Here is a 27,292-nt window from a genome sequence, read left to right as displayed (position 1 = left end):
TAAACACAACCACTCATCTTTCTGTTAAAGGAATTTTCCTGCTACACACAATATCCTACTAGTAACTGTTGAGAAAATTGCAAAAATTGTTTGGAGGTTCATTTTCCAATGCTCTGAAGCCACTTAAAAGTAGGATGAACACATTGTTCTTTACAGATCCCATGACAAGACATACGGCTCATACCCTTTCATGTCACGTTATATGATCTGATGCAGGAGCAGGTTCAGGGACATTCCCACAGAACTGAGTCACCCAAGTCTTATGACCCAAAGCGAGGACCAGGGCTGCAATAGGACCTTTCCTTTTCGATCTTTTGTTACAGTGTTGAGACTATGTAAATTCCCAGGACAATAACTTGAAAAGGGGAAATGGAGAAAATGCAAAGTCATACTTTGGAGACAAAATTATGTCCTGCAGAACTTTTCTGGATGCTGGAACAGTTCAGTGTTGGCCTAGCTAATCCAAGATGCCTGTTCAGCTTATAAACATGTGGCTTTATCCATTAACAAAAAAAAAAAATTCCTTTTCCCCAAGGAATCCCTTCCACCTACGACTTGAGTTCTGTTAAAAATTAGCAATTTCTTGTTAACAACTGGTAGCCCTGATGTGCGAAGGGGAAAAAGCTTCTATCTTGAGTCAAAGATGATTAAGTCTTCCCAAGTAGAGTCTTGTTAAAACTCAGAAGTTAGATCAGATCCACCAAAAGGTTCACCAGTTTCCAGTCCTCCAACATAGTCCTAGGTAACCAAGGAAGCCCTGAGAAAATGGGCCCTAATGTAGTTTTGATCGGAAAGAGGTTGGTACCAACTTGTCCTGAGGCTACAGGTTGTTTTAAATTAACACCAAAACTGGGTTTGCATCCTGGGAACTGACCCTGCTCCAAATCAAAGCGGATGTTATCCTAGTGCATCCTGAATTACTTTTGAGAGGAAAGTTCCTACTGTAAATGCAAGCAGACTCAGAGCAGACACAGCACCAGGCAAGGCTACGTGAGTTACTGCACTTCGTCACAGATACTGGCCTGAACCAGGACAAGTAATGAGCCCTTGTACAGGTAACAAGCAGGTGCCTTCCTCATGCCCACCTGGAACTTTAGTGAATTTGTGACTAGGGGTGGCAAAGAGCAAGAATCAGGAGCATTAGTCTTTCATGTCTACTCCTTACCATGTTGGACCAAGTTTACTGTAGATTTTTGCAGACTCACTGATGTCAGTGAACAGGAACCTATTGCCCAGGACTGAATTAAGCCTTTACATGTCTCAGTTTAAGTGAATCCTCTTCCATCAGACATTTATTTCAACTATTAATCTGAGTAAAACTTACCTAAAGAGCAGTAGAGTCCAACTTGCTCATATCCTTCACAGCAATCTGTAAGAGTGATGGTTTCAGGGACTTCAACTGTATGATACTGCGTTTTATAGTACGTCCGGGGACACACCATCCATGGTATCCACCCTCCACAGGAAGTGCTTTTCTCATAGGACTTTTGGTAGGCAACCATTTTAAACACATTTTTGGTCAGGTTATAGTTGCACAGATGGTACCCTAGCAAAGAGAGGCCTTTTTCTAGGGAAGAAGAAAAAAAAAAACAGGAAAGAAAGGGATCAGCACTAACTTGTCACCCCAGAGCATAAGTTCCCTGCAGTATCTAGTTAAAAATACTGTTATGAGAAAGCGGGGACAGAACCAACACAGATGAATGATTTCCAGGAAGGCTGAAGAACATCACTTCAGAAAACTGACAGAAGAAAGAATTAGTAGTGACTGCTTGTCATAGGCATCACTTCAGTCATAAAAGGATGCAGATTGGCAGAAAATTCAAAGAGCTCTCAGTGCCTTCAGGTGCAAGGCAGAAAAAGGGCAATTTAACTCAAGTAAGTATAAAGGAAATTAATACACATTAATAGAAATTAACAGTAAAGCAGAATAGACACTTCCAGGGCAGAGTCATCCAAGTACTTTAGATGTCCGCTCCAGGCTCACGCTGCCAAAGTATTCGTCTTTCTCCGCTGACAATAAAGGGAATGAAGGGCGAGGAACCATGGGCAGATGAGTCACAGTAGATGTCTGGAATAAGACATCCTTCAGACATTGCCCTAGGCTAAAACTGGGTACTCATGCATCATTGGGAAGGACTTTCAGGTATCTGATACAAAAGATATTACTGGAGCTCCTATGTTGCCTATCTGCATTTGTAGCAGACCATATTAGACCAGGCCCTTTGAGAGCTGCTGTGGTTCATTGACTTCAGTATAAACAAAGTCAGTAATAAGTTCATTAACTACATGATTTCACGTGGGTCTGGGAATGGGACTCAGCTTCTGGAGATCTGAAAAGAGTCACTATGAGGAGCGAACTTGTTACATGCTTTACTTGAAACTGGAATACTTGAGCAGGAGCAGGAAAAAAAACCACACCACAAAGAAACCCAAACAACAACAACAATAGCAGCAAAACCAGATGGAGTTTAAGAATTAGCAGTAAGCAACCTACAATCATGTCACAGATATCAGGCTGTCTCCTAATGAGATGTTATAGAAGCCGGAGGGGCTGAGTCACCCTGTGTCCCATTTGGGAAATAGATGGGATAGAATTAAAATGCCTATATCGTCCTTTAGACAAAGCAAAAGAAACTTTAATAAGGATAAATGTGGATTAGCTGCAGGGATTCAAGTATGGCAGGACTGTTATTTCTGAGACCTCTGAGGGGACCAGGGCCAGTCAACAGATAGACTGAAGCTAACATAGTATACACAACAACAGCATACAATTAAAATATTTACAGCTTATCTTATTTGTACAGCTTATCTCTTGGCTGAAAAGATGAAACATGTAAAAACAATTCAAGAAAAAAAAATGTCAGGTTCTTAGGAATCATGTGCTTTTATCATGTTCAGCTTTCCAGCTAAACAAAAGATACCTGTGCAATTTGAACAGGGCTGGTAGAAGAGCTTTGAACAGGATGATCCATTTGTAGTGCAAGGACACTCCAGAAGAAAGCATGGGATAGATACCATAGGCCACAATACGTCCCTCAGGCTGGCTCAACCAAATCACCCAGAAGGTCTTCCTCCAGCCCTAATCCTAGCAACTGCTCGAATAAGAACAGCCTGAAAGATATCCCCTGCCTTAGATATTCAAAAGGCCATGAAGAAACATGGATTTGCTTGGAGCAGTCCCAAACGGAGGCAGACACCTCCCTGCGGACAAGGGCACTTTGGAAGAGCAGAAGGAAGCAGAAGGCAGCTGGGACTGACCATAGACCACCCCCAGCCTCCCCTCTCGACTATAAATAACTCGTGTCTGACCAGACCCAGGGAGAACATTGGGCCCCTGGGAATCCATCCCTGCTCTGCCTAACCCATCTGTGCCTTCATCCTGCAGCAAAAGGCAGAGTTTGATGCCAGGGCGTGCTACAGAGGGTGCGTGTGAGAGCAAGAGACCTCACTGCAGGCTCCAAGGAGCCCGTTCTGCCGCTTCGAGCAGGTCAGCAGGAAAATATCAAGAATAAGGCCATATCTGGAAATCCCATCCCTGCTTCCTCCTCCACCCCAGCCTCCAGCAGGGCACCTCTGTGTCCGGTCCCTGAAGCCAGCTCCAGAGACAGCAGCTGAAAGTCCTTCACATCACTAAAATGCACCAGGGCTGTTCTTTGCCCTTAAGAAGAGAGTGAAAGGAGATGGTCATGAGGGGCAGGAAGGAAGACACCCAGCCTCTCTCAAGCCGAGGGGCTGAAACCCATACCCTGCCTGACCCAGGAGAGGACCCCAATGGCTGGGATAGAGATCTGACCAGGACCATGACAGCCCATACCCAGCTGTGGCACGTAGGTCACGGCGCAGGAGGGAACTGAAGGTGAAGTGAGTCAAAGAAAATAAGGTGGCCTCCCACCCTTGGTTAAATTTAGGACATCCCTCTGGGAGAGGGGAAAAGAGAACAAATGTGGGTTCTGGAGCGGAAATCAGAGACCAAGGGCTGCTTTTTATCCAATGCATTTGATGATTACCACTTCACATAAGGCACAAGTGCCTTACAAGAAACAGGTAGCTGTCATTGCATTTTGTAAGGCATTCCCTTGCCACATGTTAGAAGTGCTCCAAGAATACCTACCCCAGCAAATGCTTCTAGACATGTAGACATGTAGGCACGAACCTCGCTTCAGCTTTTTTTTTTCATTAGTTTGGGACCTGAATGGCTAAATACCCTAAGTGGGATGGAAAGAGTACCCAAATCATTTTGGACCTAGCCTCTATCTGGAGAAAGTGCACAAACATCTATTGGTGATCAGGGAAAGTGGGAGGAGCAGGACAAATTTTGTTCTATGGAAACGAGAAAAAGAAACTATTCCACTAAGGAATCATACTGTTACAGTATAAAATTATGTTAGAGGGAGGTAGGGGAGGTAAGGTAGAAGAGCTCAGCCTGGTTCCTTGTCACTATGATCCCTCCATTTCCCCAGAGCTCACGTATTAGCACGGCTAGAGCAAAGCAGACACTGGAAGAGAACAACTGAGTACGGAGAGCACTGAAGATTCGTGTTGTCCGTGCAGAACTGCGACCGTAGTGAGGACATAGCACTGGAAAGCTAAAAATTCCAGAGTCAGCTGAGCTGGCTTAGGCTCTACAGCAATGTGCGACATAAATACAGGTATGAAACTGAGAATAAAATGGTATAGAGTTAGACACAGTTTATAATTAGAAGCTACAGCTGTCAGAGCAGATATGAAATCATATTTCATACTTAAACATTGATACTAGGTACAAAATGAAGCTGCCAAAGCCAAAAGAGAAGGTTTGAGATATGGCTATGGCAGTACAAAAAGATACCCTCGCTGGAAGAGATTAGACTGAAGGTGTCAGGGAAAGGTGCAGCACCACCAACCTTACCATCATCCATCACTTCCACCCAGTTTAAAACAAGCTTTGACACTCTCAGAGTTCAATTATTTGCTGACAGCAGTTTCCTGCTGAGCAATGTGGCTTAGATCAATTTGGGCTCTTTAGCAAATTGGCTTTCTGTTCTCATTACCCCCATCTATGGGATTATGGCACTATCAAATGGAATTAAAATACTGTTGTTTCCAGCAACAGAAAGCCGAAGTCAATCACAAAGCAGGAGAAGGCAGTCACCTGACATAGGGCTACGTTACGCCTATCATCTCTGGACTTCAGGTTTTTATCTCAGTAACCACCAGCTTTCAGCACTGTCAGGGAAAGTATAAATTTTATTATGTTAAGCAAGAGCAGAAACAATTAAAGCAAACACTTTATTAATAGAAACAAATCCTGAGAGGAAAGGCAGAAAGGAAAGTCTGCGTAGGAGCAGGCTGCTTATAACTCAAGGTCAAACCCAGATCAGAACTGAGAGTATGAACAAAAAATCAGCCATAAAAAATGCTTGATAGCATTTATGCCACAGACTTAGCTGCAATTCTGGAAACTTCACTGCTCAAGTGCCAGAAAAGCCACTGTGAGCTGGGATCTGCAAAATCTTTTCTCACTGGAGAACAGCAAGAGCCAAGGACAAGCCCTTTTCTTGTCTTGACGTAACCTTAAAAGTAATCTTTTGGAACAGGTTCACAGAGGGCAGGTTCAAACTCAGCTTTAAAAGGCGAAGGCTCCGAAACATGAAGAAAAATGGATTAACGGCTCGATTTTTCTGAGTATTCCAAATTCCTTTTAAAGTCAATGGTGTTGACTTTAAATGGCATTAGAATAGGGGTTCTGCTGACCCCCAATCTGTAGAAACCTCTTTTGCAGCTGTGACTTTGGCAGAGTAACGGAAAAGTCTGCAAGGCCTTAAGAAATATGGTTTGTACTTTAACTGAGACTTGCAAAACCACTTAATTAAAAAAATGCAACAAAAAGCAGCCAAAAATCACTATCTTTTCTCATCTAAATAAATCAAATCAGAAATTAAGAGCAAATTAGGATTTAATTTCACAGTTACAACATAGCAATTGGGTTAGGTTTTTCCAAATTACAGCCCATAGCATAGATGAAAGTTAAACATGTCTTCTACAGCTTCATTTTATGCATCTCTAGGAAATTTCTACATAATTTCCTCCAAAAGTTTATTTTAAAGACAATTTTCATAAAAATTTTACTGAACACAAAGCAGCGATCCTACTCATTCATTTCTGGCACAAAGGAAATGACAAGGCCTGGGGGTGAAGAGTTGGGGACAAAGGCTATATTTTGGCTTGGTCAGATTTTCTTTGTTTAATTATCGGCAGAGGATTCTTAAATGGTCACCGAGACATTGTCAGCTCTCCGGAGAGTGGCCACCTTGGCCGGTTTATTTCAAATGTATCCCACATCCAAACTAAGCTGTCCTACATAACAGCCCTGGTCCTCTCACCAGGTTTGCATCACTCACCCGTAATTTCATTTCCCCTTCCCTGCCGCGTGGTTGCCCAGAAGATGAGAACAGAAATAAGAGTGATCCTGGTCATTGTATCGCCCGTCCTGGATAAGCCCTTCTTATCGCTTCGTTTCCAAGGCAGTAGAGCTCGATCGTCCTTACATGCAGGCTTTTGGATTAGGGGAAAAGGTGCTCTCTTTTTTTACCTTTTGCAGGTGGGTGATAACTACTGGCAACAGAAACAAAGAGGCTCCGGTGGGAATTTTGCCAGTTCTCTCTCCTTCGCGCTGTCCCCGAGGAACCTGCCTCTTCTACCTGCTCAGCTTGGCCCCCCCTCCCCGCCTCATTTGGAGAAAAAGGCATTTCAAAATTGCTGGGTTTGTCCATGTTTATCCTTCTGAGCACTTATTCCCTCTCGCACCTTGAACACCTGACAGGTAGGAGCCAGATTTACATACCGCGAATATCAGGTATATGCATCTTGAATTTCCCTTCTGTCCACACATCAGGTGATACTATTTTTTAGGTCTTTAATTCTGTACTTTGAAAACAAACCAAGAGTAAAAGCAAACGTCTATGTCAACGGGTTTTCCTGAGTTTAAGCTGTTTCACTAGCTGCTCTCATTGTGCTCCTCATCTCATTGCAATTTCAGCATCACATAAACCACAGCAATGCTAGGCAAACAAGAACCTTATTAGGCAGGGCATGAATCAGGAGATTGGAGAAACCAAAATCCCTTTCTTTTCATTGTGTAAATCACGAAGGCATGTTCCCAAGATAGATGTGCCTGCAGCTTTACAATGCAGGACAATAACTTCAGTGCAGTATCACTTGGCTCACGCAAAGAAAAGGAGTAAACACAATATGATATTTTATGAGGAGCTGACACTGAAGCATGGAAAATCACAGGTACACTTCTTGAAGCTGAGGCAGTATGTTCAGACCAGCACTTAAATACACATTACAGTATTGTAGACAATTTCATGTGGATGAAAGAGCCAGATGTAAGGGAGCCAGAACCACAAACTCTCTCATTTGTGTATGTTCGGAATACCAGTAATATCACTTCTGTAAAACACTGTCAGGCAATCACCGTGTTAGCACAAGGTAGCAGAGCTGGGGCCCTGGAGAACATGCGGAGCCAACAGGGGAGTTGCTGGATGGTTCAGATCCTCTGGCGGAGGGCAGAGCCAGGGCTCCATGTAATGTCGAGGCACTTGTGAGCTGTTTTTCTGGCTTGGAAAATAAAATATCAAGCTTATCAAGAAGGAAAAAAAAAGGAAAAAGAAGAAAAAAAGGAAAATTAAGGCTTGCCCAAACTTCAATTGAAAAATGTTTTTGCAGAAAATGGGAAAATGGGTAGAGGAGAACATTTCACCCAAAAAAAAAAAAAAAATATATATATTTTGGTTTGGAAATATTTCTGCTATGTCTAAGGAGAATGTGTACCTTAGCACCCCTTCTCCTGCACGCACCAGGATGTCTAGTCAGCCTGTGTCCTGCAGGTCCACCATTCACATCTCCTGTCAGCACAGGGAGGCAACAGGGAGACCCTGGCTGTAGGCTGTACAGAGGATGCCATCTGACTTAAAAACCCCACTAATAAATAAAATAAAAAAAAGAGGACTTGAGTCAGTGAAGTTCAATTTGCAAATAGAAATATTTCTCTTAATGGTCTATTTTTTTTGTTAAACAATCTAAATTTTCTGGAAAAAATATCTTGATTGAAATTTTTTAGCTAGCACTCACAAAAAAGATCTTTAGCCCTTAGAAATGACTTGGCACCTTCTGCAAGAGGTGTATGGCCTGGCCAAATTCAAATATAGGTAATTCCAAACTGGCATCTGAATTGGATTGCATTTGGGGCCCCCCACTTACAATCCTAAATTGCTGGATAGGGTTGCCATGTGTCTTAAACAGCTGCTGCTTTCCAGAGTTAGCTATAAAACAAATGTCACCATCTTCACTGCTGAGGACTTCTATGACCGAAGTATGATCCTCCAAATTGCAGTAAAGGACTAACATCCCCGTTTCAAAAGAGTTAAGTATACATGCTCATCTTTAGGAATATTAAAAAACATGGATAAAACTTTGCGTATTTACAGCTCAGTCTTATGGCTGGCAGCTGGAGCAGGCTTATGTTCAGGGTGAGTTGCAACTTTATTGTAGTAATGAATGAAATGGTTCCTAAATACAGAATATGCAGAATCCCCTTTTCAGTCAAAACTGTAAGTAAAGTCAGTGGGTGTTTAATCTAAATAAGAAATAGCTACAAAAGTCATGTGTATTTCAGGATTTACCTTGTAATTTGCAAATCCTTTGAGGTTCTGATTCATATCTGCATTTTTTCTTCAGTGTTACAAGCATTTAGGCACACAGCAACTTAGCTTTTTAGCAATGCAGATATTGGAAGAGACCACCCAGGCAATTAAGCATGCATCCTACGTCGTGTACAACCACTTTCACATCTTCCAGACTCATTCTTGCACTGCGTTAACTGCAGTAAGTTTAAGGTGATGCCCAGGCAGCAGCATGTGCTCTTTCTTCATATTACTGCAGTTGCTGTAATGAGCTGAGCTTACTCAGCACATGTCAATACAGAGTCTCCTGCAGGGAAACTAGATAGATTCATCAATCATTTTGGAAAATGAATCACCTGTATGTGCATGGCTGATTACATAAAATTACATTTTTAGTAACCATTGGTATATTTCATAGGTAATGTTTTGGTCTTTTATTCCTCTTTCCTTTCAACGAGGTGTTATCTTAGGACGCCAGTGCAAAATTTGCTCACTTTTGCTTTCGTGGGGAGGAAGGTCAATGGAAAGGAAGGGAGAAGGACATGTTTAGTGGAATAAAAGCCCTGGCTGTGTGGTGCTGGTAGTGAGCTGGAGTGCACTTTGGAAGGAGCTCCTCACAGTCCTCCTGGCCCAGTCATCTGGAGCTGATCAGTTCTCCTGGCTCTGTTGTTTATATTTTCTGCAGTTACAGTCATGATGTTTGAATTGATTTAAAGTATGCAATTTATACAAAGAAGGGCTGTGTCAATAAAAGCCATGTCAAAATCCATTCTAGGATAATTTTTCAGGATCAAGAAGCAGATTTTTAGAGATGGGATTTGACTCTCCTAGACTGTACTATCAGTAATTGGAATATTGTGGCTGCCAGCAGGTTTTCTCATCATATTTTTTAGGCATTTTTTTCTTTAGACGGATTCATTTTTTATTTAATTAGTCACTTAGAAGATCCTGATCTTCTTTAGGCTAGGAATTTGACACAGAAAGGTCAGTTGATGGAACATTTCTTTTTGCTTTGCAAAAAATTATCTTGTCTATGAAGTAATCACTATTTCAGATGCCCCAAATGGTCATGATGTTTCAAGACAGACTGGTCTGCATGCAGGAAACAGGACTATGCATTTGGGCTCCATGGGAATCTAACAAAAGCTCCAGAAGCCCGAACGCCTTCCCGTAGATGTATAGGACCTAAAGCTTGAGAACCATTAAATCATTTAACCTGATCTCTCAAAATCAGCTGTCAGTAAATTTCTCCCAGATACCTCTTCCAGACTCCCACCATTTCAATCTGATTACAGCCTGTCAGGCTGAGAAAGCCCAGACTATGGCCACAGCAGATTGTGCGAATGGATAGAGGTGCCACCAGTCCCGAGGATCTCCCAGTGGAAATAAACTGATCCAGGTCAGGAACACGCAGGCGAAACCGTGCCGCTAGCTGTCAATGAAGGTGACAGGAAGTTTAGATGGGCCTGATTTCCATCTGATTTCTGCCCCACGATTGCGTTCCCTGGTGCCTGTGACTCCCACGTGAATTTTGTCTCCTCATCAGGGCAGTCTTCAAAACTGCCCTTGCTGTGACATTTCAGATATTTGGTAAGGGTTGAGCTCAAACCACAGTCTTTCCCTGAGTGGGGCATTACTAAGGTTTCTTTCCTCTTCTCCACTCCTGATCTTTGTGAAGCCTGCAGGAACTTAATTGCCTTTGAGCCTGCAGCTGATCTGAAACTGGCTTAAATCAGTCAGCAAGGCCAAAAGGTGTTAGAAGAGAGGAACAGGCTGACTTAGCCAGAAGTAACCTTTTTGCAGCTAAAGACAAAACAAAATAAATCACTCCTGCCATCAGGATACAAACTTATTCCAGCTTCTGAAAATCAGTATGTATAACGGACACCTTAATGTCTACTCCCTGCTGAACTTCTCAGAAACTTTAACTACTCAGCTCTGAGTTAAAACGCTAGTCCGCGATTTCAGGGACTTGAATTCCCTGCCTCTGCCATGGACCTCTTGTGCAGCCACGAGCAAGTCACACCGGTCAAATCTGCCACTGCAATGAAGTCATGGGGGTGGCAGAAAGCCCAGTATTTCAGACCTTGTGAAAGCCATGGCTACAATACTATAAATATGCTTTTGCTTATGTTACCTGAGAAAAAAGTAGAATAGAAAAAGCACTGTTTTGCCAGCATATGCTAGGCCTATGTTAGGGTGGACAACAGCTAAACTGGCAGGTTTTTGAAGGGGTCCTTTTTTCCCTGAGCTTCAGAAGCATACCCAAAAAGTGGAATAGTAACACTTGCTTATTTCGCTGATGTGTTTCAGAGAAAAATGCATTAAAGATGAAGGGACATGCACAAATGACAGTAAAAAGCCATTCACTTAAAGCCCTAAGAGTTAATTAGCTCAACTGTGCAGGCAGAACAGTCCCTGACTGTATTCGGTGATTCGTTCTGTCTCATCGACAAACTGTTCCTCAGGAAAATCTTTGGGTTTTGTTTTTTCCCTGAACACGCAGAAACTGTTTTAAAGTGACTCATGAGGAAAAAGTTCTTATTGGTAACAGGAGGAAAAAATATGAGTCAGGCGGAGGTCATGCTGAACCTCTGCCTGGCCTTGCTCCTCCGACTGAGCGCTGGTTGTGCAATCTCAACACAGAGAAGCTCTTGTTTGCTCCAGTGCTTTGATGGCATGGTCCCATTCCCAATGTCAAGTTTGGTACCAGATGAGACCTCTGCTCACACCTCATACATGGTTTAGCAGTGCTGCAGGGAATTAAGTTCCATCTAAGACATTTCGTAGTGTGCTCCTTGTTTATAACTCTAAAAAACAGGCGTTTTCAAAAGAAAGCAGTCTGGGCAGCGGGTATTGCCCTTTGCTATGAAGGCTTACTTGGAAGAAAAGTCAGAGGGCCTCCTGCTCAGCATCCCCCATGGGGTACAAGGGCCAAGTCCACCTGAAGGTCCTATTCAGCAGAGAGTATCATGCCTGGCCTGTACCAGCAATAGGTGATGGGACCGGAGCCCCTCCTCGCTCTGTCTCGCTGGCTGGACCACCGGCTCTCTGCAGCAAAGGGCCAGGAACACAGCGCCGACCCCGACCTCGCGCTTCCTTGCTGACCCGATGCCACAGGGCTCAGGAATGGCAACGCCTTGTAAACATCAGTGACCAACCCACGGTTGTGGCCAGGCTTCACTGGTTTGCGCCAGTGCCGCTGCCTGCAACCCATTTTTACTGAAGGCACCTGCTGCTCCTCTTGAAAGAAGGATGACTTCCCACTTCTTATCCCTCCTAAACCCATCCGACATACAGCCAGGATACAGATAGGAAGGAGAGAGGACCGTGCATTCAACCGGCAATTCCCTTTGTAAATCCATCTCTTGCACACACATGCAAAATCTGCCTCTGTTAAGCAGGTTTGAAGCACAAAATAAACCAGCCAAAATATACAATTGGCTTTTTGCTGTCAGTCAACGTAAGATTCGGCCCTTATTTCCAGCTAAGAGATATACACACAGACCCAAGTGCACGTTTCTGATGAAAGATTTTTCTAAATTGTTGCAGAAGCTAATCTATAGTCCAAACCCCAGAAAATGTTTCACAATTTGTACAAGATCTTTTACTGATGCATTAGATTTAAATACTTATAGGAAGATTCTCACTTTGAAGGATCTAAAGGAAAATTGTTTCGATGTCCTCCTGAGCCAGCTAAATTAAAAGCAGAGAAGCCTATGAAGGAAGAGGAATCTTTCAAAGCAGAAACACTGGACTAAAGCAACCTACTGTACAGACAGGGCAAGTTATGGCACCCCACTTCTACTGTGTGAATACAGAGTAAGGACTTCAGGAAAGGTTTGCAAAAAACCAGCACATTTTAACCTGGTTAGAAGGTACCAACACTTGAATAGATGTGTTTAGAAGAAGGAATGCAGTAAGTTGTTTTGGGGAGGTGTATGATTTCTTTTTTTCTCCCTGTTAATACCTGTAATTGTGATCAACCCAGACGAACACTGGATTACTAAGTACAAAGGAGGCAGGGAGCTTTTTAAACAGGCAGAAAAACACCAAATGATTAAGAACAATATGGAGTGGAAGTTTGGGGTAAAAGGAAGCTTGGGCTGCAAGAAAAAGAATAAGAGATTTAATCTTTGTGCCAAAATATAATGACCAGAAAGTTGTGAACCCAAATCTGAAGAAACAGAGGGAATCTGAACAAACAGAAAATTCACCGGTAGTTTCAGAGATCTCACTGTATCCTGTGAGGAAATGCTTTTCTTTTTTCATGTCTTTTTTTTTAAAGAAAATCCTGGCCTGCTGTCAAGTAGCTGTTGTTTTGAAATTATTTCTATTTTGAGATTGATACTAAATCATCAGTGTGATTAAATCAAAGGATCTATGGGTTTTCCACGCCTTTGCTCATACCCTTCCCCCAAATAAAGATTACAAACTACTTGTAAGAACCCCTGCACCAGGTGTCTGTCAGAACCAAGCCAAGTCTGAACAAACATTCAGACTTGCCCAGAAGGCACTACAGGGCTAAACCGCCCTCTGAATTACTCAGCAGGAGGCTATTAGTGTCCTGCTCTGACTCTGCATTTTGACACGTATACATTCACCATGGGTTCGCCCACCAAGTGAGTTCTGTCATCTGAAGCATCTGTTGAGTTCAAGCTTTCGCTTACACAGAGGAGAGCAAAGCTCCAGCTCACACAGTGTTTTCCAGCACGCTAGCATGATTTATTCCATCAGTACCTGTGAATTAAGTAATGGAAGAGTGAAGTCTAAGATTAGCTCACAGGTCTCTCGCAAGGGGACACTCTGCAGGACTGTGCAGCCAGAGGGAAACCTCTATCCTCAGAGCATCAGTTTTACATTATACTGGGGAAGAACCGCGCTCCGTCTCAGCAGAGTTTCTCAGCACTGGTATTTCCACTTCTGATGCCAGGAAAACTGCTGCTCTTTCTATACCCTATCATACATGCAGCCCCTGCCTCAGTTAAATACCACCGTCTGCTTCTCCAGGTACTCAGGAAAAGAAAATCATTCCAACCTCCTAACAGCATCAGCTGCTGACATAAACATTGGCACTTTCTCTACGATACCATAGTGCTGAAAGGGGAAGTAGAAATCTAAATGCTTGGTTTGGAATAAAGATTATATTCCATCACTGTCTTGGTAATCCATAAAAGAAAATCGATCGCCTTTTTCGCAAACCTAATCAAGAAAAAGGAGAGATGCCTGGCAAGGAGGTTCGATGTTTGGAGCGCAAAGAGACTTCACACCAGGTTTTGGCATTCTCAGGTGAAGAGAAATATGTGGTCATGTACCGTAAAATAGGAGGAAAATAATTTTCTTGATTTTTCTCTCTTTCCAGTTTTCAGACCACAAAAATGCCAACTAAAATTATCTCACTCTATTTAACTAAAAAAAAATCACATTTTGCCAGATATTGAGAGTTGATATTTAAAGCTCAAAAGGAGATGCTTTTTAAAATGTTTATTGGCTTGTGAAAACAGTGGGTTATTTACTGAATCTGTTCTGCACCCTTAATTAGCACAAATGCCAGTAGGGAAACTTCCTGCGTGCTTTCTCCCATGCTGACCTTCTGCATGAGAAAAATTCCCTAGTGAAAATAGATTTTAATTCCCTCCTTGAAATCAAACATCTGGCTTTGGTTAAGGAGGCACATGACCCTGTCCTTTGCGATATTTGGATTGCAAGTGCTCTGGGGCAGGGAATATTTTCTTTGTTATTTGCTGCTGAAAATGCTATCTTCAGTTTATAGATATAATAATGATAATGCTACCACTGAAGGATGATAACATGATTGTTGTAATGATTAATATTCATTTATCATTCAAATGCCAAGTATAAATATCAGCACGCATATTCCATCACTCCTCATCTTTGCAATTAATTTCTATCATATTCTAAAAACTACCGAATATTGTCGTACTCAAGAGACAGAGCTCATGAACTGATCTAATGCCTTAAGTTCTCATTGAAAGGTGGGAGTCAAGGGTGCGTCAGTCAGTGCAGGTAGTACTGCTGATATAATTACATGCATCAGTTACATCAGTTTAATGAGAGACATGAGAATGTGTGTGCACTTCTTAAAAAGTGGGAGGCAAATGAAATAAGATTGCATCTAGCTCATTTTCATTCAGTCCACTGTTCTTTGCTTCTCAGAAATCTGACGGGATGGATGGACCAGGACTCACTGGCAAAGTCAGAAAAGGCCTTGGCACAGTCTACAAAACTTCCATGCCTTAGCTGCAAAGGATTTAAGGAAGCAAAAGCTTAGCTGATGACACGAATAAACGAATGCTTTGCCTCTATGCCCTGATTCTAAGCAATCATGCACATAAGAGGAAAAATATTGAAGGGCAACATCATTCCCTGCTTGCAAAAGATCTGGTTTTTACAGACCTTGTACTTCCCAAAGCAAGAGGGACAAGAATACTTAACACAACTTAGGGCACTGGAAAAGTTCACATGATGAGCCTCGAGGGCTTATAAACAGCAGCAGATGGGTAGACCCTTAATCATCAGTCCGAGAAAATCACCCTGATGTCAGTGCTGGAATTTGATGCTTCCTCTAGGATGTGGCGAGTATGTTTCCTTACCAGAAAGGTGGAAACCTGATGCTGTGGAAGGACACAGAAAAGTATCCTCATGGGAACCAGTGTATCTTTACGATAACAAGGGTCCAGTAAGAAAGTATTTATCATATGGTCCACAACTAAAGCAGTATTTCCATGTCAAAAATGGCATGGCTGAGGCAGTTTTGCATTCTGAAGAGCTGCAGTGAGTGACAGAAAGCAGCCAAACACTCAGCAAATTGCCTGGAGTTTCATTCGGCACAAGGGTGATGTAGACCTCGAAAAATGGGCTCTGTAATTCTCTGATCCTTGGGGCAGAGAAAAGGAGGAATAGTCAGAACATTTTTACCTTTATGATGCTGCTGAAACACCCTCCAAGAGAGGCAAGAGGATCAAGAGGAGGCAAAGGCAAATTCCAACAATACTGGTATTCCCTTGCTTTTTGCTGTGCCAAGTACAAAAACGGGAGGTCTAGCTTCTTTTTTTAAAAGCAAACATCTGAATTTTGAAGAGTCATATGCCTACATTATGCAACTACCTAGTGCCTAACGAAATGGGCTGATTTTCAATCCAGGGTTTTCTAAAAATAAATCTGGGAGGACTGTTTTCCCAAAAGGGTAAAGGTTATGCACATAACTCAATGTCCACTTAGGAAAATCTTTTCTGCATTCCTACAAACAGCACTAATGATTATCCAAGCAGAAAGGTCTTTTTAATCTAATTTACTTTTAGGTCCTCTTCTGTCTTTCCTCTTTTACACTTCTATCAGTCTGAATAGTAAATACAGATGAATGTTTTGCTTAGTTTTTTTTCTTATCGTGATGTCTCTGCCATTATATACATTTATTTTTATAAACATCTGTGTTTATATTCACACACAAACATATGCACATGTATATATAAACAGATACATACAGGTATATGCATACATATATGTGTATACACACATACATGCAAAGATACAACCATTGCAAGAGGAATTCTATTTGATTCAACAGTGTTAATATATAAATTAAAAATGATGGAACTATATCAGCCTGTTGAAACTTGATCTTACAAACCCCATTTTTCAGCCATGATTATTATACTCTTTAAGCATCACAATTTATACAGAAAGCAACTGTGACAATGAAGGACCAGTTCTGGCACAGGTAGACGAGACAAAGGAGAAAAAAAGAAATAGAAACAGTGGCTTGCATTACAGTCTCCAGCAACTGTGTGCAAACAGTGAGGAGGGAAATGGCTCCCTGCGCACTGGATGCTTGAGTTGGATGTTGTAAACACCCTCTAGAAGCTTTTATCTATCAGTTTAAGCCTCTGTCCTTAACAAGTCTTTACATGCGCACCATAAAGGCAAGTCCCATAGCACCTTATTAACTTGTTTATTCTTTCCAGCTCTCTGCATTCAAGCTAAATCACATTATGCAATTAGCTGCTCTGAAAACAAATGAAATGTATTTTGGTTTTGCGTGTTTAAGGATCAGTTCAAAATCTGTTCTCTTCAAAAAGTATTTGACAGGCTGACTTAGGATTAGTTTGATGTCTGAATTATTTTCCTGTACTATGAAAAGAAGCTGCTGCTGAGGTTATGTTTAAAACCATTGAGATGGCGCAAAAAAATCTGTGACTTGAACAGTGAATTTTGATGATTCGGACAACTTCATCATCTTTCCTATAAGAACAAAAGAAGTCATAATTTTTAGGAGGTAGGCGTGACAGGGTCATCTTGACATGCCACAAAGTTAATCCTGTAGCATATTAATATTTTTTCCATTGAAAAGTCTTGCCTCCAAATTTCAGTGTTCAAGTGATTCAATTATTAGCAACTTCTTCTGGCAGATAAAAGGCAGCACATCTCAGCTACACTACAAGACTTTTATTTGTATGGGAAAAGGAAAGAGACAGTTACCATGTAAACAAAAGAAAAACAAGAACAAAATCTCACTCACTCAGTTGAGCTCATCACCAGCTAAGCCTAATTTTGATTAGCTCTCCCATCAACAGCAGGATCCACTCTAATAGAATTTACCATAAAAGGAGATTTGGGGGTTTACTGTTATCAAAGGGATTGACCAAATGTTAAAATACCAACAGCGAGAAGACACTCAAACTATTTGAAACTGTTGATTTTAGCACGCATTTGTTTTCTAAATGTGTAATACGTCCACCGTGCCTGTCATCGGAATGGCTCTGCATGATTTATTTCATGATCTTCTTCATGGAGTCAGTTCATACAAGCCTGTTTCCAGTATTAATGTATTCCCCAAAAAATGCAGATTGAAGGCGTACACTGGGTGTATCCCAGGTCCTAGGAAAAACTTAACCCAGCCCAAGAAACCATGAAGGTTTTTGTCCTCCTCTTACCAGTATATTCCAGGAGAACAAAGACATTCAACTTGTGCTTTTGGGGGGCTGAATTCAGTCACAAAAATGTCCCAGTCCTACAAGTGACGGTAAAGACTGTTGTTCAGGGGGGTTTGCAGCAGCTTACTTGCCTGAAACCTACTATGGAATTGGGGTCTTCGTATTCTTCTACCAAGCATAGGACATCGTGGGTGTATGAGGTTCCCTTTAAACCAAATCATGCATACATAAATGTCATCTAGAGATACATCAGAAAAATTCATAGTCCTCCTTGAAGAAAAGGGAAAAGATTTTTGCATGCCATGTGAAGACAGGATTATTAAAAAAGAGTACTTAAACTAAAATTTAAATAATAAGCTATTTAGAATAAGTTCAAGCTAATTCCCACTGAAAATAAGTGGGATGAATCTGAGAAAATACAAGGTTGTCTTTCAGTAAATATTTATGGAAATATAGAAAGAGGAACAGAAACTTGGTCATAAATTTGCCAAGATGAATTGAAGGTGTCATTAACATTTGCTCTCTCTGTATGAGCCATGGGTTCTTCCTCTTGGGGGAATCACAGTGGAAAATTGTAAGCAAATTTTTCTGCACAGCATCATAAGATAAATTCCCAGTTCTGTATTCAGTGCCAGAGATATTGCCAGGCAACAGGAAATGATTGCTGTATCTTGAGAGAATGCCCTGAATTTACTATTTTTAGGTCATCCGTTAGTGACACAATGCAAAGTTTCACCTAGGTTTTGTTCCAATGAGCCCACTTGAAGCTAAACAGATGTCCAGAAATTTCAGCAGATTAAAAAACACAAAAAATCTCTTTAACTCACTAAAATCTGTAGCTATCAAGTGACAACAATCAGTATGCAGCTTAGCAGGAATTAAGAGTTTGGCTATGCCCACTCAACATTACCCTTCAGGCTGCCCCATTCAGAGCATCAAGAAGACCTGTGGCGGCCAGTTCCCTGCTGAAGCTTTCCCACGGGCTCCGGACACACCGCCACGCCTGCGGGAACGCGCCAGGCACATGCACGGGCTGTGGCACAACCTCCAGACAGCAACCTGGTCTTGATGACAGGGAAGCCACCATAACCCTCAGCAAATTGTTCCAGTGGTTAATAGTCCCCACTGTTAAGATAACCCTGCCTTCTTCTTCTTTCTTGAAGTTACAACTTCGAGTCCTGGAAACTTGTTAGGTTTTTTGCTATAACATTAATTACCTTTTTTGCTTAAAACATTTTCAGAGGAAATGCTCCTTGCTTTCCCAATTTTTTTTTTTTGTTGGAGAGATGATTTTGAAAGGTTCAAGTCTTTCAAGCAAGCAGAAACGGTAAAGCTCTACCAGAAGCTATAAATTCAGTGCAGGGTTAATGGAGAGCTTTGTGGACTATTTACATGCAGAGGTGTATTACATGACTGTAATAGTCCTCTTTAACTTCAGAATTTTAAAATCCCAAACAGAGAGTTCTGTGTAAGTAATAATGACAAATGACTTCATTTTCAAATGCCTCCTTTAAAATGTAAACGCATACATCATCTTTGAACACAAATCTGTTAGCAATTTGGCATCATAGATGGCATTTTTAAATATCAAACACTTTGATGTTCACCATTCTTAGTGGTATTTTATTTTGTTCGCTACTGGCTAAAAACATGTTTCCAGCCAGGTTTTTCAGCTTAGGTGGCAAGCGGTAATCTGTTAAGCTACGGTTAACTACAACACTTGCAATGGCCTCTCCACACCCACCAGCTGCACCCAACTGACATATGGAGATGCAATTAGGTTGAGTCCAGTTTTTAATCACTGTACACAGAAGCAACTGCTGTCCTTGTGTTGGTACGCACTCAGGTGGAGGGCTGTTCTTGGTGGTTGAAGGCATACCTTGGTGGGAAAAGGTCAGAGCGGGAAGAAAAGCAACCACGCCACCCTCTGTGCGCTGGGACTGTTACCGAAATCAGGAGTAGCAATAACTGCTGACGTAGTATCTGAAATACTCAGCAAACGTGCTGGTCCAGGACATCTCCTGATATCCTCTGCCTGCAAGGTTTTTTGTAGATACCTGGCTGTACCTTAAAACAGCGTGAAAAGTCGTGAGGACTTTCCTCTGAGCTAACTCATGGCTAAAGAAAACAAGTCACATTTTAGCAGCAGAGTGAGCAAAACCCTCCAGCTCACTCCCTGAAAAGCTGTAGTGCAGTAAAGGCAAGAAGAAAGAAACCACCTGGGATTGAGGAAGGTGAGGAGGGGAAAGCAGGAGAAAGCAGAGGAGAGAGAGAGAGGGGAAAGAAGGGAGGGAGGCAGGGAGGAAGGAAAGAAGGAAGGAAGGAAAGAAGGAAGGAAGGAAAGAAGGAAGGAAGGAAAGAAGGAAGGAAGGAAGGAAGGGAGGAAGGGAGGAAGGGAGGGAGGGAGGGAGGGAGGGAGGGAGGGAGGGAGGGAGGGAGGGAGGGAGGGAGGAAGGAAGGAAGGAAGGAAGGAAGGAAGGAAGGAAGGAAGGAAGGAAGGAAGGAAGGAAGGAAGGAAGGAAGCTGTATGTTGCTAGAAATAGCATTTGCCAATTCCATATAGACTGTAATGCCTCCAAAAGACCCAATTAAGGCAATGGAAATACAGAAGCAGTAATGCAGAGATGAATCATCTGACCTAAAATAGAGGGAATGCTGAAACATATAAGGGAAGAAAGTGTGTCATTTTAGCTTTAACAGCAAAATAATTCCAGATATAATCTTTCAAAAATGTTTGGCCAACACAAACCATAAGACAGTGTGGTTACTATAGCTATCCAGGTACAGCGGAGAACTCATCTATTACAAGCTATAGTTTGAAATGGACAGGTCTGCCCTTCTGCAGGTCTCAGACACAAAAGCTAGGCAACACCCAAAATACCACACGTGCCAGCCAGTCTCCAAGAGGGACACTGTCAATTAAGGATATAAAATAATTTAAAGATCAATTTATCAACTTTTTAAAATAGGATGTCAAGTATGTAATGAATTACAGAATCCCCTCTCACTTTCTCTCTTCCAGGTCAGTGTTGTACTAATAAATAAAGTGAGACCACACACTAACTCTCATTGCAATATAGGTCTGCATAAGTTTTGAAGCAATGGAGAAAAAGTTTCCAACGCAGAGAGCCTGCACATATTCCCAGAACTTTTACAACCCTAATTTAAATGAAAAAATGTCCAGCTGAAGGGGGGAAAAAACATATCCAGGCAGCTGAGCAGCCTGCCAGAGAGGACAGAATTTCTGTTCCACATCACACATTTCTGCAGATTCCCAGGAACAAATATGCCCCTTCAGTAACTCCAGAGTCCATTGACAAGACTGCAGGGGTCAGATTCCTCAACCACAGAGGTCAGGGTTTAAGACTAGCTCTAAACCATTCAAACCTACCCTCTCCTCTAGCCTGCAAAAAGCTGAACTAATCTCCCCTGCGAGTGTGTCAGGTTCCAGCAGCAATTCCCCCGTATGCCATCCTGGCAGCATGGCACTCCCTGCCTTTTCCCACTTTGACTACCTCCATCATTCACATCAAAGGGAAATTTGTATTTTCACCACGTTCTCTCCGACAGGGAACTTCCTTTTTGTATTTAAAGACAACTTTAATACAACTTTGTGCTACTTTGGAAATAGGAGGAGACCTTAAGAGGAGAAAGAATGGCTACATACACTGAAACGCAATAGCTAGGTCCTTCTATGCCACTCTCAGACTCTCACTATTTTCTGTGCTTTAATTAGCCATCTGATAAGTGCCACCATCTTCTAATCCAGTGTCAACATATACCTGCATAGCCTTAAAGCCAATTTCAACCTAGGGGCCAATGTCAAGCTAAGATTTCTCTAGACCTGAGCCATCAGATACCACAGCTAGGGAAATGTTTTCTCGTATGTGCAGATATCCAACATCACAGAGTACAAAAATAAAAAACAGTTTAAAGACAGATTTGTCTGCATATCTTCATCCTTTTTGCTATGATTCTGTTTAGCTTCATAATTCGTGCAGAAAAATGTCCAACACTCAGTGTCTTGTGGCAATGCATGTCACATGCACTATAATGCTGAGGCTTCGCTGCAGTCTGCCCAAACAGACATTAACTGCAAGGTGGAAGTCCAGTTTCAGCAAAATTGACACTTAGACACTGTGCACTGAGACACGTGCAGACCACGTGCATTTGCACCACCATACAACCCTAGCTCAGACTGAAGAACTGAGGTACACTGCCTGAGGTCTTCCTATCACTTCCATCTCACTGACCCCGGCCCTTTCTAACTCTGATGCCAAGCGAAGATTCTTGGTGAGAGATCTCCTGTTTAGCCAGCTCTGTAGGGACCTCCCTTAGGTCTTCAAACTTTGATTAAAACTCTGGGTAGTCTGGCTATTAAAAACCCTTCTTTTTCAAGTGCTGGGTTGTGGGGTTTTTTTCCCAAGAAGTCCCATGACAACATCAAGGGAGATGCTGTAAGAAGTCATCATACTGTGAAGAGTCTGGCAACCAAAGCAGTGCAGCTCATGTGTGCGATTTTACCATCAGAGTTGTTTTCAGCCAGAAACACTTTCCTGTGGTTCTCCAGTAAGTATTCTTGTTGAACTGGTCATGTGCGCTCTAGAGCTATGATCTCTGCCAACATAACTAAGAGAACTCATTGGAGAGAGTCATGTTTGTACATTTGAGGGAGGGGAAGCCAACTGTGTAATGGCATGGCCAAATTTCCAAATTTTGCCTCTTCACATTCAGCATTCAAAATGACATATACATAGCGCTGTGTAAACACATATACCTACCAAATGCCTAGAATATAGCACATTACAGCCAGTTAGGCCCCATGCAAGATGCTTGTACTGGAGAGGCAATCAGCCTGTCTGTGGTCCACATATAATTGGCTCATGTATAACGAACAGGCACAGGGAACCGGCGGGAAGAGCGTCAAATTGACAGAGAAGCAAGTCAGGTGAAAAGGCCTCTTCCAGAGCACCGTTTCTGTACTTCAGAAATGTAAAGCAACATTTACTAAATAAATCCCCATTCTATTTTGGGTCTGAACACATCATGCAAAGAATGTAATTAGACAGTACAGAATTGACAATAATAAATTCAGCCAGTAGCATGAATATAAAGACATCAATAATTCGATATCTTGGTTATTTTTGCTATGCCACTTGAACTTTCTACTCAGTAGAATAAATAAGTACGGAGATGACATCAGTAAGACTGCACAGGCTACAGAAGTGCAAAGGTTGACCCACAGTTATTACAGGGCAGTATTTCTGTATTCAGGCCTGAAAGCAAGTTTCAGTTCCTCATCTCAAACCATGGTCATGTCTTTGTGGTGCACAGAAAGGCACGAGAATAAGTTTAAAGTTGTTATAAATGGCAAGTTTTCCTCAGAATACGCATTTTGTAGTCTTAGGACCAGCATGTTAACATCACATATGAAATGACTTAGTGACACACCAGCACCCTTGGGTATAGTACATGAACAAACAAAAAAATAGCTTTTTGGCTGTACAAACAAAAAAATACCATCTAGAAATAACACTTCTGGCACTATTTGATGAAACAAAGAAATGTAGACACAATTATTCAGCAAGCCAATAGGTTTACTTCCTAACTTAAGCATTTTTCACTTGATGAGAACTTACCACAAATCACCTCTAACATTTGGATACAATCTTCTGAAAAGAAAAATAATCCACTCAACACACATATTTTTCCAGCATCTTAACAATGCACAAATGCACTTGCTGCAACTCCAAAAATTACTATCCATCTCTGTGTAATCTCTAACCCCAGAAGATTGTTGTTTGAGGCCACACCGTCTAATTGATGCTAAGGAATTAAAGCATCAAGCTGACTTTTAAAATATACCATAGCACTAATAGCTCTTTGTTGCACTCTCTGATTCACTTACATAAACCTTCTAGAGAACTGAGGCTACAGTCACAGTGCTTTCTGCCAAGAAACTTGATCCCTAAAGCCACTATTTACAGGAAAACGGGATGATAAACATAATTATTGTACTAATGCAAAATTTTGCACTATCATTCCATTTATTCTTCCTGAAAATAAACTTTGCTGAACATGAACAAAAGCATAAGCCTTCCTTTTTTACAAGAAGCGTAAGACACTTCATTTTGCTTTGCTCTTCCTTGCTTGGAAAGGATATGGACAGAATTATAGAACATGCTTGCCATATCACCCGTCTTTCCATTTGCTTTTTCCTGAATTTCTTTACTTTTTACTTTACAGTTTGCCTAAAATAAAGAGCCAGGATGTATACACTTGTAACTAGGAAATCAAAACCACTTTTTAATATTGTCTTACACACTTCCACTGTAATCAGAATACTCAGGATTTTATTTTTAGAAGACTCAGACACCGAACTCCAGTTGAAGTTAATCAGAGCTGTGAAAATTGATAACATGAAATTGCGCCCTATCTGCTGCACTGTGACAGATTTCGTATTTCAGTTGCTCCTGCAGCTTTTTATCAACGTGTTTTTTAAAGTCCCCACGAATGGCTTACTAGTTGCAAATGAAGATACGTTATTCTAAAATTTTAAACAACAGTGATAGTACCATGACCATCTGCCCGCTTAGAGAACGCATGCCTTAGTACTTGTAGCATATTTTTCTCTGAATCGTTGTCCGACCTGTGGAACAATCACGTTTTTAAGTAGGTATGTGTTTACTACTACTTAGCAATTTTCTAGGGTAATATTACTGCCTAGCTTGTCCTTGTCCGGCAGCGTTTATCTGAAACTGTCCGAGCCGTTAGGCATGTGGATTCTGAGTGGAAAATATTAACTAAATTGTGCTATTTGCAGAAGAATGAGGGTGACAGCTAAAAAAGCTCAAGACTTGGCACTCAGAAACTGCAATACCAAGAATGAAGACAGTTTTACATTATATTGCATTATAGTTACTTTCCTGGTAAGAAATTTAAATCCTCAGAAAGAGCCTCGTCTGTCTACCTTGCTTCACACCGGTTACGGAAACACTGCGATTTTTGTAATATTCTCATTGTGTATCTTACTGCCTGGTTGTCTCTCTGAATACTGATAAGTGTCTGTACTTTTGTGACAAGATAAGTAACAGGTTTTAACTAGAAAAAGTAAGATTTCTTTTTACCTGCTAGCATTTGTTATGGGAGATTTCATACAGACATACTAGAAAAAGATAAAAATAAAAATCCAGGCACCCTTTTCCATGCACAGCTGTCAGCAATGAGAAACTGGTAGAAAATTCTATGTCTGTATTTTGGCAAGTCATTAAGTTACCTATGTTTTGGCAGAGTATTTGGAATCGATAAAGCTAGACCTGTAGCGTCTCCAGAAACATTTGCTGCATTCAACAGTGGCTGAAAGGAACAGGTTCATTCAAGTGTTTCCTGTGATCACAAGTAACAGCGCTTTGCTTCTCAGAAGTTCTGGGATAGAAGCCGGTATCTGAAGGAACAGGGTAACAGCCATAGCGTGTCCTGCGGCATTAGCATTTGCTCCACGGATAAGATTTTCAGGGCCAACTGAAAGAGGAGGCAGTTTCTTAGAGATTAATTATCTTCCTCTGCAGTATGTCCTTGGCAATAGTAATTCCAGAGTTTTTGGTGGGAAACAAGACAGACATAACACACTGTCCCTCGGGTACTGCATTTCTGCTATTACAGCAGCTATGGGAGAACCTTAGAGTTTGAAAAGCCACGCTGCCTAGGAGGAGGGGATGCAGCAGCAGCATATACTCCTAAAGTTATCAAAGTACAGAATGGACCTCTCTATACGGACACAAGACTCAAAGAAAAGTTACCAAGATGAAAAATTTTAGCATCTATACCTAGTCAAGGTTCCCCCACCGAAATGAAGCAAAATTAGACTGCATGACATTCCTTCTGAGGTGCGTTCTTTCTTTAACATTTCTCCTTCCCCAAAACCAAGCTTTTCTCTGCAAAAGTCTTTCTCAGCTGCTAATACAGTAGTGCCTAAGGGTATCTGAGATACTTCTAAGGCTCTCTAGAAGAAAATAACCTGATGTCATTAGTTTTAAATTAATCACACAAGGTCCAAACCTTCACTGAAAAATTTTCAGGGGTCTCTATATGAAAAAAAGCTGAAACTACAGATCCAGAAAAAGACAGCCTAGCTCCAGGATATGACTTTATTCAAATTATTTTTATATTGAAAATGAAACAAATGTTAGCATTAAAAAACCCTAAACTATTCAGAGTACACAACTTGGCCCTATAGAACAGTATTTGCATCACAAAAAATAGTAACTTCTCATACTTACACATACAGCGAAAGCAAGTGTTTTAGTTTTTACATGTAAATTTTCTCACAAAGTCCATGTATAATCATCCATACTTTTAAAATCGTTTGCTTTACATTCTATGTTTTGCAGGGTTTCAGTTTTTAACAAAATTCCAGTGATTAAGCTTGTTGGCAAGTATGATCAAAAGTTAATCTGAGCAGCTATTGGATACTCTGAATGGAAAACAAACCTTATACTCAACAAACATGCATCTGGTAATAACAGCTGCAACCACACACACAGAGATTAAAAATATATCAAACTAAGCACTCCATCAAAGCATTTAAAATTAGAAATGTTTGAAAAAATGTTCATAAACAAGCTATTCTTGAAGAACGAGAAAGTATTCAAATAATTGTGAATGGTATATTTGACAAAATTAACCTACTTAGAGATAACTTAAACCCCAAATAATTCTACAGCATGAATTCCTTGCCTAGATTTCATTAGAATCAAGAAAAAAATAATTTACAGGGAATTAAGGCATCCATACAACTTTAATAACATCAAGTCAATCAGACTCAGTCATGAAATACAGTCAGATTGAGTCTTATGTCCCTTCAAACCACAAAATCTTTGAGCATTACATTCAAAATTATCTCAAATCATCTGCTTAAGGTAAGAAAGAACTACAGAGAATTGCTGTCTGGTGCCAATATTATACAAGCCACTACATAGTCTCTATTCTAATGGCTGCACTTTCACTAGGGAAACTGACAAATTAAAAATACTGGGAATAAATACTGGCAATAAATACTGGCACAGTAAGACATACTTATACACATGTGTGCGTACACCTCAAAGACCACAACTTTTTTCGGCAGAGCAATTCCAGCACGAAGGACACAGGCCCTTTTGAAGAAGTGTGGACGAGAAAACAATTATGCAAGACCAGTTTGTTTCTGCTTGGCTGAGAAATAACTGAGTACATATGAAAAAAGTTAGCAGGGCCTTGCTAGATTTACGAGCTCAGGTTAGTTTCACAAATGCTTCACCGGCAGCACAGCCAGTGTCACTGCGTAAACCGGTTTATGCGAACAGATCCAACTGCTTTCTTAGTTGTTTGTTCCCATTACCACAGCAGGCCCGCTATTGTGCCAGAGCAGTTGTCTGCACACCCATGCAACAAACCAGATCAGGGAACTATTCCAGATAACACCAAGCAGCTCGCTTGGTTTTCGTCCCGGCTCATCACACAGCCACACTCATGTCAGGACAGAAGCAGCAGTGGCACAAGAAAAAAAAAACCACTCCTTTACAGGCAGCAAGTTTGCAAAAACACCAAAAGAGCCAGCAATAGCAAAAAATGTATCTGGAGAGGTGAGAGAGGAGCTGGACCCACTGAGGAACATCGCCATTTTTCCTACATGGG

At 41.3% G+C, this 27,292-nt stretch overlaps 1 protein-coding gene across 1 annotated transcript in view; it reads right to left on the bottom strand.

Annotated features, from left to right (window-relative positions):
* UMODL1 (uromodulin like 1) overlaps nucleotides 1-6,456 on the bottom strand; it is a 58,765-nt gene extending 52,309 nt beyond the window's left edge. The window contains exons 1-2 of the mRNA XM_075173084.1: nucleotides 6,381-6,456; nucleotides 1,325-1,567 (exon numbers count right to left, since the gene is read on the bottom strand). Coding sequence (XP_075029185.1) covers nucleotides 1,325-1,567; nucleotides 6,381-6,456 — 319 coding nt within the window. The remainder of the gene's footprint in view (nucleotides 1-1,324; nucleotides 1,568-6,380) is intronic.
* Nucleotides 6,457-27,292: the final 20,836 nt, after the last annotated feature.

Source organism: Calonectris borealis, chromosome 1 (genome assembly GCF_964195595.1).
Source record: "Calonectris borealis chromosome 1, bCalBor7.hap1.2, whole genome shotgun sequence".
In the NCBI taxonomy this organism is placed as follows: Eukaryota; Metazoa; Chordata; class Aves; order Procellariiformes; family Procellariidae; genus Calonectris; species Calonectris borealis.
This window is presented reverse-complemented; position numbering and strand designations above follow the sequence as displayed.